Here is a 14,261-nt window from a genome sequence, read left to right on the forward strand (position 1 = left end):
TCCTAAATACGATAGGATATCTTTACATATATGTTATCACACACCCCGCAATCAGCCAATCATAGTGGGAGGAGGTTAAATGCCGAGACTGGATCTAAAGTCTTAAATAGTTGTTGAGGTAGACATATTGTAAAGATGTTCGCAAACTAATATCATGTAGGAACATGTAAAGCGCTATATCCCGTACTTTACTTGACCCAACACCACCTTCTCGCGGAAATCCATTTCAACGTGCTTGGTGCATTGGGGTTGTACGGGATTATGAGAAAGATAAATTGCACTGACATTATTACAATAAACAAATGTAGCCTGACCAGGAATTGAGATTGCCCCCTTAGAAAACAACAATATTTGAAAGTCGACTGTTGAGTGTCATGACACCCGCCCTAACCAGTATCAATAAGTGATCAAGTTTGTAGGAACTAAAGGAATAAAAGGACATAAATGTTACCCGTGATAAATAGAACCCTAAATATATCGCCAGATGCGTCTCAATGCATCAAAATTAATGAGCCTCCATATAGGGTCATGCATGTATAAACAAACTTAATGACCTGTATACGCTATACGTCTATATTAGGGTGAGTAAAAACGAGAAACTGTATAGCACCTGCAAGGCTGCGATAGAGAGTTAGATCATGAAACTTAGGCCCAAATTAAGTATTGAAATTGGATTGAGTGCCCACTACCAAATTATGTATCGAATTTGGATTGAGTGTCCACTAGAGTTGCCGCAGGTTAACAACTCCCCATAATTGCGCGCTTCAAAATTTATTTGCATATTTTTGGTATGATAAAAACAAGTATGATAGTGTACGAGTAGTAAAAATGCCAAGAAATTTATTCAAAGGACCTAAGTCAGTCATCATAAACCTTGTACGTAAGTGAGAAATGATGCTCTCACGTAGGCGATCTAATGATGTAACCAACACAATATCTATGTTCATAATTAAATTTTGTAATGTTAGTTTTTTATATCAAATTTTGTGCTTGCCTTTTTTGTTTTAATTTTTTATTTATCATATATATGACTTTATTTTGTCATATTAGATTTTGTTTTTTCAATATTAGCCTTTATCATTTTTATATTTAGGTGTTGTTTGGTTGACAAATAAAAACATGATAAGAATTGAAATTGTTTGGTTGACAAATTCATGGAAAGTAGAAATTTCGATGAATTCCCACTTCTCACAAAATGGGGGAAATAAATTACCTTGGGGGACTAGGTAAGTGGAACTTTCCATGGGAATTTCCACTTCCCTTAGTTAATCAAACACTTTTTAGAATTTCCTAGGAAGTTCAATTTCATGGGAAATCAAATTTCCAAGGAATTAGCAATTCCTACATACAACCAAACAAGCCAAATGTAAAATACTTTAAAATTTTGTTCTTTTTATATTGTAGGATGTTGTGATTTAACCTAGACATACAAGTTAGGTTAAAAAAATAAATCTTCTAGCAAGGATTCTATTAGCACGCCCGGTTTGTTGAAAAGGTTGAGATCATCATATCTCAAAGGATGATGATACAACGAAAGATATTTTACCTTTCAAGAGACATATCTCCCATAAAACTCAACAAGTGATTTGCACAAATCTCCAAAAGTTCCACTATTTTTACAAAAGAAGTAATTCATTCACACCAACGCTTTTCATCTCTCGCATCCAACGCGATATCTTATTCATATTCAAAATTACTCAAATTAACATCAAGGTCATTTATTATGGTTTATACATGTAAACTATATCCAAAATGCAATTATTGGCCATTATTTGTATTTGTATTACTAGTTTTTGATAAAAACAACCGTTGACAAGAAGAGAACACACAAAATAACCCCAACAGAAATTACTTTGACCCTGTCCTCTATTCTCTCTCTCTCTCTCTCTCTCTCTCTCTCTGCTATCACTACTCATTTTGTTAAGAAATCAAAAAATCAAAAATCAATAAAAACTCAAACTTTGCGGCAGAACTTCATCAATTTCGATCAAATTCTACAATTTCACAATTGCTTTGCTACTCTATTGATTCTTCGTCTCACAAATTCAATCCTTTATTTATCAGGTCTTTACAATTTCTACGCTCTTTTAATTCTAGGATTTTTCAGCAATTTTTTGTTTTCTTTCCAATTCTCGATTTTTAAATTAAATTCTGTTTTTTTTTTTTTTTGTTTTTCCTTTTTGTTGTAATTAATTTCATCATTTTTAGCATTGGTGAATTTCGAAGTATTCTATTGTTGTTCATTGGTTCATTTTTTGCGAAGTGAATTTTGGTGGAAATTGCTGTTAGGGATTTTGATCAATTTTTGTTGAAATTTGTTGATTGTTTGTATGGTTGTAACGGGAGGATCACAATGAAATTTAGGGTTTTTATAATAATTTGAAGTGAGAATTAGGAGTTTTTTCATATGAATTGATGTCAAATTTCATATATCTGCAATTATTGATAGAGAAATTGGAAAATGTATGTTTTACATTATAATGTGATAGCATTTCTTACTCAATTGTTTATATATTGTCTTGAGCAGATAGGAAAAAGGAGGGTAGAGTATATACCATCTAAGGATGGATAGTCACAGTGATTGGGTGCAATCCAATGACTTCCAACCTAATGGTCTAGTGTTGAAAGGAGCTGCTTCTGTTACTCGGCCGCTTGACCCGGGAAGATGGGCTATAGCCGAGAATAGAACTGCAGAACTTATATCGCGAATTCAGCCGAGTTGGGAATCTGAGAAGCGTAGGAATGCTGTTGCATCCTATGTGCAGTGTCTAATTGGAGATTGTCTGCCTTGCAAGGTTTGAACTCATTTAAAGTGTTGGTTTCCGCCGTATCCAGTTAGGATATGCATCTATTTTTCCCATATATGGACTAAAGTTGTTGATAATGTTATGGCATTTGTGGATTCTATATGATTTGTTTCATGATTATATCACGATAGCTTTGGTTAGTTGTGTAATGCTACTATGTGGTATACCTAAATTTCTTTCATGCATTAGGGTTTACACCCAAAATACAAACTTAAACTAAGGAGTATTTGTAGTTTTGTACCGCTACTCAATTTATTTTATCTCCTTCTCGTGCGCAAATGCGCACCCAAAAATGAAAAATGCAATTCCATTATCCATTACACCTATCTAAAAATTTCTATACAAGTACATGTGATGAAGAAGTAGCCTAATGTGTTTTTTGAATGAATTAAGTGGTTAAAGTTTCCAATATTTTTTTCGGACAATGAGTTTTTTTTTTTTTGTTTTGTTTTTTTTAACCTTTATTCTTACTTCCTTTTCTTTGAATGTTGGGGAGAATTGTAGTAAGAAGAGTGACTACTGTGCCTGGGATTCCTTAAAATTCGATGGGTGAGATTTGTTTCATTGTTTGTGACAAAGGAACTCTTATGGAAAATTTTGAGTTAAGGAATGATTAGAACTTTTTTAGGAGGAACAAAATATTTAGCCACCAAGTGTGTCACCTTTTTTCAATTGCTACTTACATCTAGGATTTTACTCCTTGTTTGATTTTAGTGCAACTTGCAAGCCTTTGGAATCAGGGGACTACTTATCTATCATAGCAATACTATATTTTTTACTTGCAACACACCCTTTTGACACGTTATTTGAGGAGATGATTAGACTAAATAAATGGAAGAATTAAGCTATAAAATTTAAAGCGTTGCAACTTACCACTTCTTTCATTTCGATGGTAAAATTGTCAGTTAATTTGTCCGTATGCCTACTCTAATGAAGACCTTAAAGTACGTGCCAAAATGGTAGGTTGCAAGTTAATAAAAACAGAAGAGGTATATATACACACACTTCCTTAGTTCCTCTAATATTGTAACATGGGAAGGGGACATAGATTTTAGGAAGAGGAGGGAGATAAAGCTGAATAAAAATAGGGACCCATGTGACGAGGAGAGAGAAAGAGAGAAAACATGTGCAAATAAGGAACATTGCAATATTCGTGAAACTTCATAAAATGGTAATTGTTGCAATATTTGTGGAACTGAGGAAGTATTATTTTCTTTTGGAGTTGTGTAATCTGGTTGAATTATGAATCTGCATGTCTCTAGATATTGAAATCCCACAACCTAAGGAATTTTCCCTATTACCTTGCTTAGAATCCAAATGAACATTTTTCACATAATCTTGAAAGTACAAAATGAGTAACCTGTCTTTCCTCTAGTCCTGTTCTCGAAATCTTGGGTTGTCTTGCCAATAATCATTTTGACCTGGGAGATATGTTCATACCAACGGTATGAAGGAACACATTTCCTATATTGTTTGGCATGATGAATCTTTTGTATGACGTGGCCACGTGGGTGTCTCTTGAAGGATGAGAAGTCCTAGCTACATAGATGGTATCTTGCTGTGAATTAAATTTCTCTAGTCAATTAATTATATCAACATAATTAGAGCTCATGCATAAAGCTAGTTAAAATTCCTATGTTCAGATTATATAAAGGAGTTTCAAAGTAACACCAGCAGGCAATTTTTCTTCTTCTCATAATGATCTTTTGAACTTTAATGGATCTAAAAAACAAAGTGAAACATTTATTTGTCTTAAATGAGTTATTTAATCTTATAGAAAATCTTTTTTTCTTCAGCGAAAATATAAATCATGATGCTAGCATGTCGACAATTTCGTATTTGAGAAACTGAGTGAATCATGAACCTGTTGATTGTGATCGAATGATTGTTTACAGCATTGGTATATGCTTAAGTTCTTGATTCTGTACATACTGCAATAGAAAATTTAAACTTACTATCCCTCTCATCTTGGATCTATGACTTATTGACAGGTGTTTACCTTTGGTTCCGTACCTCTTAAGACTTACCTACCGGATGGGGATATTGATTTAACTGCTTTTTCTGAAGACCCTAAGTTGAAAGATAATTGGGCTAATAGCGTTCTGGATATGTTGCGAAGGGAAGAAAAGAATGAGCATGCTGAGTTTCAGGTGAAAGAGGTTCAGTACATTCAAGCTGAGGTAGTTTCTTAGTTTCTTCAGTGTCAAATTTACTTTGTGCTGCTTTGTAGTCTATTATATACTCGTATATATTACTGAGTGCATTTATAATCCTGTGGCTAAGGTTTTCACATATAGTTGGTAGACTGTAGAGACAAAAAATTTATGCTGTTTTTGCAGGGATCACTTAATTGTAAATTTTTTTTTTGGTCTTTGTCTTGGTTGAGCATTCACTTTCTCTTTCTAGCTTTGTGGTGTCTTTGATTGAAGAGACACTCCAAATTGTCCTGTACTGGTCTTTGGTCTTGTTGATAAGTTACAGGCTCTAAACGATGTGTGTTAGACAATCTGGACGATCCTTTCTAGAATGTTGTTGGATGAGGGTTGCAAGTCTATTCTACGGTCATATTAATAAAATACAGTTATAAAAATATTTACCTAAGTCAATGAACATACAATTTTGGATTTATAGGATGAGGGTTTGGTACGTCAATGTAAATGTTACGATTAAATTTAAATTTGAGAACTCCGTGTTTTTGGCTAATGTTATCCACTAGTATAATACCTTACCTTCGCACATATTGCAGGTGAAGTTAATAAAGTGCCTTGTAGATAACATTGTGGTGGACATATCTTTCAACCAGCTTGGCGGTTTGTGTACACTTTGTTTTCTTGAAGAGGTGTGCTTCTATATCCTGGTTATATTGATATATGATGGTAATATGTATGGCTCATATTATTTCTTGATTTATCTAATTAAATGAAATGGCCATTGGTAACCGACTTATTTTGGATTTTAGGTTGACAACTTGATTAACCGAGAGCATTTATTTAAGCGAAGCATCATACTAATCAAGGCCTGGTGTTACTACGAGAGCCGTATACTTGGGGCTCATCATGGACTTATATCAACTTATGCTCTGGAAACCTTGGTTTTGTATATATTTCATGTTTTCAACAATTCCTTTGTTGGGCCACTTGAGGTATGTTTATGCTATTGCCTATGATTTTTCATATCCTAGATGTATGAATATTTTTCTATATTCCTTAGTCATTTTGTTTTACTTTCTTCGTAAAGGATTTTTTTTTTAATATACAGTGTTTTCCATGTGTAGGTCCTCTATCGTTTTGTGGAGTTCTTTAGTAAATTTGATTGGGCCAACTTTTGTATTAGCCTCAGGGGTCCAGTACCGATTTGTTCGCTTCCCAGTATGACAGGTAGTTATCATTGCTGCAGAAATTGGATAATAAACTAAGTTTTTTTATTTTTTTTTGGCTGATGTCCAGTCTATGTTTGAATGCTTGCAGCTGATCCTCCTCGAAGGGATGATGCAGAGTTATTGCTGAACAATATGTTTCTTAATGCTTGTAATAGAGCATATTCTGTCTATGCTGGAGGTCAAGATAACCAAGAGCAACCTTTCATTTCCAAACATTTTAATGTTGTTGATCCCCTGCGAATAAACAACAACCTTGGCCGCAGTGTGAGTAAAGGTATCTGACTAACATAGTGCACTCTCGGACTCTCCTTACCAAACAATTTTTTTTCCTCATGGCTGACTATCTGTTTTGAAATCTGACGCCTCACTAATATCTACTTTAACCATCACATTTTCTATGTACACATTTAGACATGGTTTCTGCTTAATTGTTACAGAAGGCTGCTGTATGTAGTAAGTGACTAATAAGAAGCGTAATATTGATTTGTGGGCTTTCAGAATTTGAGCTTCCCAAAGGAATGTTAGGGAGTTCTCTTTTGACGACAATGTTGATATGTTCCTCTCATTTCCCAATCAGTTAAAACTATCTACTTCATGTTCTTTCTAAAAAAACTTTATTAGTCCCAATATTGAGTAGATGGTTATATATATATCAGCCAACATGATTAGTTTGCCAACTTGCTGAATCAGTATTTTCCTAGTCGTAAGGGATTATTATGTATACCCTTAATGGCTGATACAGAGCAGATATGTCCAAAGCAAGGCCTTGATGGACCAATTTAAGGTCAGCTGACAGCTGATACAACCGATATAAGACATATAGTGATCATTATTTGGCTTGTCGCACAATATTACAGCAAACACTTCTTCGATGCATGATTGTTATTGCAATCACAACCCCAATATTTAAACTGTGAGTAGTACAAACCATTGAAGGAAAAGGTGGTTTTAGTGTGTCAACTAAGGAAAACACTAATGCCTGAAAAGATCTTTTTGGAACCAAGTGAAGTAAGAGAAAGTACTCTATCCCACATAAAGTCACAGCATGTACACCTACCACAAAAATTATAATATTATGCTATAGCCACAACTTTACCATAATATGTAGGTAAGTTGGTCTCTAAAAAAAGCCTTTTCCCTTTTGTCTTTCCAAAACTTGTATATTGAAGCAAGAAATGCAAGTTCATAATATGTTTTTAAAGCTGAAGCTACTGCTTTGTTTAGGCATACTTAATGAGTTTTGTTAGAGCAGAAAATATTCATTTGTTGAGGACTTGAGGGAATTATGTGCACGAACATCTTGGAGTCAATTTTCACTAATGTTGGAATCAAGAACTTCGTGGGACTTGTAGTGCTTATCCCTGTCCTTACGCCTAAAGCTAAGCACTTTGTAAAAGTAGGTAATTATGGACTTGCAGTAGCATTGTTTCTTCGTTTGTTCTTACATTTGGTTGATGTAAAAACCATATAATATTATGAACAAGTGGCTTAGACTAAAATTATGTAGTATGTATTTTGAATGATGAAGCTTTATATATTGGAATTCATCACTGTAAGATTTCAGAATAATAGAGGGTCAATTTAGGCTTGAAGACTTGATTGGTTATTTTTTAGCTCAATACAAACTTTGTAAAGTTTAGAATATTTCTTATCAATTCTTTCTGTTCGGTGCTGCTAAAATTTTGAAAATTAAGCAGTAAAAAGATATTACTGTGTTAGTCATTAGGTTTCAATTTCATGTATGGTGAAACTAAATCCAAGTAGGAAAATGTTTTATTATTATTTTTTTTAATTTGAACTTCTAACTTTTTGAAATATTAAGTACTATAGAACCAAGATGATGTATATTTTGTTCAAAATCATTATTTTACCTACCAAATGAGTTTTAACAGCTTGATTGGGTGGCAAAATAAATTGATACCCTTGTGACCAACTTATTTGTGATGAGTTGTTTCTTTATATTACTATGAATATCTTTTGCAGGTTCTTTGAATTGTGCTATGAATGATTGGTTCTTTAGATTTCACAGAGATCATGGTCATTGACCTATATTTGGTTTTTGTTGAGATGGAATCTTGAGAAGTGCTTGCATGGAGTGACTAACCAATTGAAAATGAGTATCATATCAAAATGTAGTTGTAATGGAGTTAAAAATGGAAAGGAAATGCTACGTACATCTAGCAAAACTCGAAATTGGAGTCATGCTTTCTCTTCTGTGATTAGAGTAGGTTGAATACCACCATTTTGCCACTGAAATGATTTTTGGGAAGGGTTGGGGAGGAGGGGGCCATTTGGGGCCTGTTAGGCATTCTGTCGATTTCCCTTTTTCTAATGTCCTCGTGCATGGAGTTTCTTGCCGGTTATCATCTACTTCTGTTCTGGAGTTACTAATGTTGTGTCAATTTTCTTGCAATTCTGTGAACAGATATTTTCTCTATGATTTCTGGTTTATACAACCTATAAATTGTTTTGAAGTGTATTTCTGTCTTTATCTCGTACTTTTTGGTATACCGTCTTTGCTCCTTCCTTTCACTAAAGCAACCACGCCTTCACCCTGTGATATTTTGAAGGGTAAGATTACATAGCCTTTCTAAAAAGTAGCCAACAGTCCATCAGTATTGTGGCTGATATTGATGTTGCTCTTGTAGTGGTAATGATTACTCAGGAAATGCTTTTATTTGATGAGAGCACAGCTAATATAATAAGATGATGATATGATGAGATAATTTACTGGCTAAAGGCGCTAAAGGCATCAAAGGAGAGGATTTGAAATCGAGCATAAATGTAACCAATGTATTGACACACTGACACTTATAATGGTGTGTCTGAGTTTATATATATATATATATATATATATATATATATATATAAACAAGTGTGAAGTGTATGCTTCGTCAAAATAAACCAAAGATTGAATTGACTGTGCTCTATATGTGTGTTTCAGTGTTTGTGTTTTGGGTTTTGACAAGCCTGATAGTGTTGTTTGTTTTCATATTTGAATTTGTCTTTTATACAGTCCTTGGTATTTTCCTTATTTCTGTTTCTTGATCACGAGTCTATCCTGATTCTTTATTGTTATTTATCTTGTGGTGAAGAGGATTATCTAATGACCAATTTTATGCACTTATCATTCTATTTCTATGTATATGTTCAGGCAACTTTTATAGAATTCGCAGCGCCTTCAGTTTTGGGGCCCAACAGCTGACTAGAATACTTGAGTGCCAGGAAGAGAATATTGTTGCTGTAGTGAACCAGTTCTTTGTGAACACATGGGATAGACATGGGAAACGTGTCCGTCCTGACATACCCGTAATTAATGCGTTTCACTCGCCACTGGTCAACTCCAACCATGACGGAAATCGCAGAAGACATATATTTGTTGATAATTCAACAGCGAACTTGAGTCAGTATCCACAGGTTGATGAATCTCAAAGCTCTATTGATTTTTTGATGCAGCCTAGTATCCTTCCTGTGAATCAGATAGCTGAGGCCATTGACGTGCACAAAGATTTGCATTCTCCTGGGCAGAAGGATTATGAGAAAGAATCAAGAACTCACATGTCTTCTGATTGGGATCAATATTATACTCAGAGGAAAAATCCTACTAAGAAGCAACTGAATGAAAGAGAAAGAATTTGCATGGCGAATATCTTGCAAAATAAAGGGCATGCCACACCACAGTTTGCTAGGACATCTTCTAGTCCTGAACTGACTAGCTTGTCTAATGAAGCTGCATCTCTACGCAAGCATAAGACCACCGAAAAGGTAAATGAGGTTGCCAGCTCAAGATTTGAGTACAACAGAAGAATGAGAGACTCTGGCATGATGGAAAATCCTTTTGCGAATTGTTATGTAAGGAGACCTGCTAGTTCTACAAAACCTGTAGTTTCTGATCCAAATCAGAGACTCCAGGAGGGACAAGACTTTGTAAACCTGATGTCTTCTTCTGGGGTTCAGAAACATGGTGGGCATGCTCAGATGCCTGTGAATCTAGCTTCTCATCAGTTTGTTTCAATCCCACCTCCTTTTCCTGGAACCAGACCCCAAATATATGCTGGTACAAGGCCATTAAATTTTGCGCCTCTTCAGTCTGATTGGGGTGACGTTTTGCATCATTCTGATGGTACCTCTGTAGCACCTTCTTATCGCCAATTAATTCCTGTTGGACTCACACCTGATGAAGAAGTTAAGGGGGTTTTAAATAGTGGTTCAGCATCACTAGAAGTCAATCATCTGGATGATGACCATGATTCCTGGACAAACAGTAAAGCTGATTTGATGAGAGAGGGTGATCATGAAAGCAAGGAGTTTTCTGTTGCTAGTTCTAGATTATCACTTATTCCTGCTAATTCCTATAAGACAAAGGCAACTTCAGACAGTTCTTGGGATGGAAAACCCTCCAAACTAAACAATACAGTGAGATACCCAGGGACAAAGAAGGCAACTTCTTCAAAAAATCCCTCTCCGGTAGTTAAATGCCAATGGCTAAATGAGGAAGGATCTGTTGATCTTACTTATGATGATGATGTTGATGATAAATCTGCTTCCTCATCTGTTACTTCCTCACACATGGAGGTTCATCAGTTACCTGGGTATGGGCAAGCTCATATGAACTATCCAAATTCAATGTTTCCCTTTTCTTCTTTTTTGGTACGGCCTGGTCCACAGCAGGGTATTAGTCACAATCATCCAGTCTTACCAGTTGCCTTTTATCCTGCTGGACTACCTGTGCCTTTTGTCACAATGGTACCTGTATACAATATAAGCGCTGAAACAGGAACCTCTGCAGCACCTGCCAGTCATGATGATACGGATAGGGAGAAGTCTACCTTCTCCTTGACCCAGTCTAGCCATAGCTCAGATTCAGCTAGTGGGCTAGAGCGGTTGAGCCATAGTAGTAGCATTGGTTCAACAAAAAGGATTACATCTAGAGAAGATTCTGATGAGTGTGAACCTGACATATTCAACAGCGACTTTGCTAGCCACTGGAAGAATCTTCAGTATGGGCGTTTCTGTCAAAACCTACAATTTCAGCATCATTTTGTCCATCCTCCCTCTGTATATGTACCACCTGTACAACTTCAGGGGAATATCCCATTTGATGCTCCTCGATCACCATATTCTGGGAATTCCAGTATCTTTTCTCATCCAGTGCCCGTTTCAGAAGCACAGCAGTCAGGTTCCATTAAGCCTGCTAGTGTCTCAAGGCAATATGGTGGAGAATTTCCTAAACAACGCAATGGAACTGGAACTTATTTCCCAAATCCAGTAAGACTCTTTCCAATTGACACTATATAGGAGTTTTTTTTATTGTTTTTGCTGCCTATATTAATGGTTACAATGCACTTGTATGTTCTGATTCAATACTTGCCTTTTTTGCATCTCGTGTTTAGAACATGACTGAAATATTTTGCTTTCTTTCATCAAATTGGATCGTCGTATTATTGTGGTGTGTTGGCAGCTTTCTGTTTGGTGATAATTAAGAGCTCATTATGTCCTTTTCGTATATAATAATCTTTAATCAAGCTTTATCCATCATTTAAAGTTTATTCAGATGATAATACATGCCACTCTTCGTCCTGTCTATAATCTTCGACTCCTTGGCCATAAGAAGTCGTTCTTTGATTTGTAAGGAGTGGATAAAGTTACATCTGGGCCATATCAGACCGTGCCTGATACTTGGATAATTATCTGGTTTCCCTATATTAGCCATAAGAACATGTTAGTTTACAACTTGCATCATTTTGCATCTGGTTATTAGTTATACTGTCTGTCACTACTCTGTCTTGTACTGTCAGACTTTTAGTGTAGAAGACTATGAGTTATAACTTTTGCATAACTTGTTTCAATTCATGAAAATTTTCAGAACGTTCTCAGAGATCCCCCACAATATTCTACCCCCAGACAGTATCAAGGAGACTCCAAACATGACAGGAATGAGCACCATGGGGAGAGGGAAGCAAATTGGAATTCCAGCTCGAAGCCACGATTTTCTGGTCGTGCTCAACCTCGATACCGAAATGACAAGACAGTCTCAAAGATAGACCGGTCAGTTACTAGCTATTCCCAAACTGATAGACCTTGTGATACCTTCCGGAAAAATTCATATCAGTTGTATCGCTTCCCAAAAGATCCAGCTACTTCAAAATCTACATGGAATGGCTGTTATGATACTGATTATTCGGTGTATCAGACATGTTCTGAATACCATAATGAGGTTTCTCAATCTGGAGATGGCCGTCCCCCCTTTGTTATGCTATATCCTTATCCTCAGACCATTGCTTATGATTCCCAGATTGAACGTCAGTTTGGTTCTGCTGGACGAGAGCAAATTGTAGGAACAGAAGAGGTACAAGAGCAACTGCAAAATTATGAGGGAGATACAGGACCTCCTTCACCAGACTATGCATCTCCCCCAAGGTTCCCGCGGTAAACTGCTTACTCTGCTGCCCTTCTAAATATTTATTTTGATTATTCCAGTATTGACATGGATAGAAGTGATGTTGCACGTACACTGTACATTGCTAATTTTTCTCCTCGTGAAGTGTTTCGCCAATGGTATACGTTACTTGACGTATCTACTTCTATCTTTGACTCTTAATGTGATAGTCAAACTTGAGGATTGTTGATGACTACATCCCACCAAATAGTCTACAGTATACTGTGCATATTAATCCTTAGCAGCACCGCTATCCTTGGAATAGTATCTGGTTTGGTGACATCTTTTTCTGAACTTGCAGAGCTGACGGACTTTAAATTTTTGGCCTGAATATTGAGGCAAACACATGGGTTCTCTTGCTTTGGGCATCTCTTATGCCAGTTAAAAGCATATTTTGGAGACCTGCATCCACAGCCTTTTGCGCCAAACATACTAAGAAGATCTTGGATGTTAGTTGCAGTTCCTGCGTATTCCATCAGAGGGCCAATCTCTACTTGAGCTTTATGCACCTAAGTTGCTTGAAAAAGAGCGTCTCTGATCAACATTGATGGAGGGATCGATTTGGACATAATTGATGTATCATCATTTTGTGTTTCCCCCGAAGATTCTTCTGAACTGAAAAATTCAGGAGTCGGGTGTCTGGTCTCAAATTCGAGGAGCTCCCATGAGTTCCGTCCTAGTATAGAACAAGGCGTTCGGGAGAAACATGATTCAATTGGTAATCGAAGTGTTGTTTGCCTATTGAAATGGGCTACTTCCAGCTGTAATTTTATGTAATCTCTAAGCCACCATTGTAATGAAAGTTGCTCCAATAAGAGCTTTCAGCTACTTAACTCTCAAAGCTTCTTTGTTGCAAGTCATTAAAGTAGTGGCTGCGGTACTACACCTCTCCTGTATTTAGCTGCCTTGCCTAAAAACCAAGCGATATTTAGTTAAATTTCGAAAATATTAATTCCTCTAATCCTTTTATATACTAGGCGGACCCGCGCGCGCTACGCGCGCGATGCTAGTGTGAAGCGTCGTATGTTTTTCTTGTATATAATGAGACAATGTGGGGCTTTTACGTGTTAGTTTTTCGAATTTGTGTTGAGTTTAGATTAAAAATCTGTGTGGCCGTTTTAAATAAGTAATAATAATGATGCTTTGTGTGAAGTGAAAAGGTGATTTGGTTGAATGGACTTTGATATATTATTTGATTTATAATTGTTTGTTTTATTTAGAAAAAATTATAGCAACATTGTAAATTATAGCAATATTTATTGGGTTTTGTAATGTGAATTGGTTTGCTTTTAGAAAGGAGCAAATGTTTTACTATGGGCCACTTATGAATTGGCCTTGATTTAGTAATATGTACATGTTGTATCTAATATGTACAATCATTGTTTTTTGCATTGTGTTTGTTATTGCAACGAGCTCAACGACGGTGAATTAGTGACTTGTGATATGATATGCCAGCTTATAAACATAAAATCTTAAAAGAAAAAAAACTGATAAATCCAACAAGTCGAGTATGTTTCTTCCCTCTCTCTCTAATTTAGTTACCCTTTTTTGTAAGCTAATTGTGTTTTCCTAAGCTAATTGCCTCAATTTTCTTAAATGATGTTTCTTACGTGGCCCATGTCTATCTATCTCTCTC

General features: G+C 35.9%; 1 protein-coding gene across 1 annotated transcript; it reads left to right on the forward strand.

Annotated features, from left to right (window-relative positions):
* The first annotated feature begins 1,886 nt into the window (after nt 1–1,886).
* Nucleotides 1,887–13,697, forward strand: LOC145631603 (uncharacterized). The gene is made up of 10 exons (XM_081683716.1): nt 1,887–2,064; nt 2,528–2,795; nt 4,799–4,987; nt 5,554–5,646; nt 5,767–5,949; nt 6,082–6,184; nt 6,275–6,460; nt 9,341–11,454; nt 12,053–12,615; nt 12,927–13,697. The coding sequence occupies exons 2-10, from the start codon at nt 2,565–2,567 to the stop codon at nt 12,940–12,942; spliced, it is 3,678 nt and encodes a 1,225-aa protein (XP_081539842.1). The 5' UTR covers nt 1,887–2,064; nt 2,528–2,564; the 3' UTR covers nt 12,943–13,697.
* Nucleotides 13,698–14,261: the final 564 nt, after the last annotated feature.

This window comes from Chenopodium album, chromosome 5, assembly GCF_948465745.1.
Source record: "Chenopodium album chromosome 5, dcCheAlbu1.1, whole genome shotgun sequence".
Taxonomy (NCBI): Eukaryota; Viridiplantae; Streptophyta; class Magnoliopsida; order Caryophyllales; family Amaranthaceae; genus Chenopodium; species Chenopodium album.

Coding starts and splice junctions, on each gene's coding strand:
- LOC145631603 (XM_081683716.1), top strand. CDS start 2,565: ATGGATAGTCACAGTGATTGGGTGCAATCCAATGACTTCCAACCTAAT. Junction 2,796..4,798: donor GAGATTGTCTGCCTTGCAAG/GTTTGAACTCAT, acceptor ACTTATTGACAG/GTGTTTACCTTTGGTTCCGT. Junction 6,185..6,274: donor TTCGCTTCCCAGTATGACAG/GTAGTTATCATT, acceptor GAATGCTTGCAG/CTGATCCTCCTCGAAGGGAT.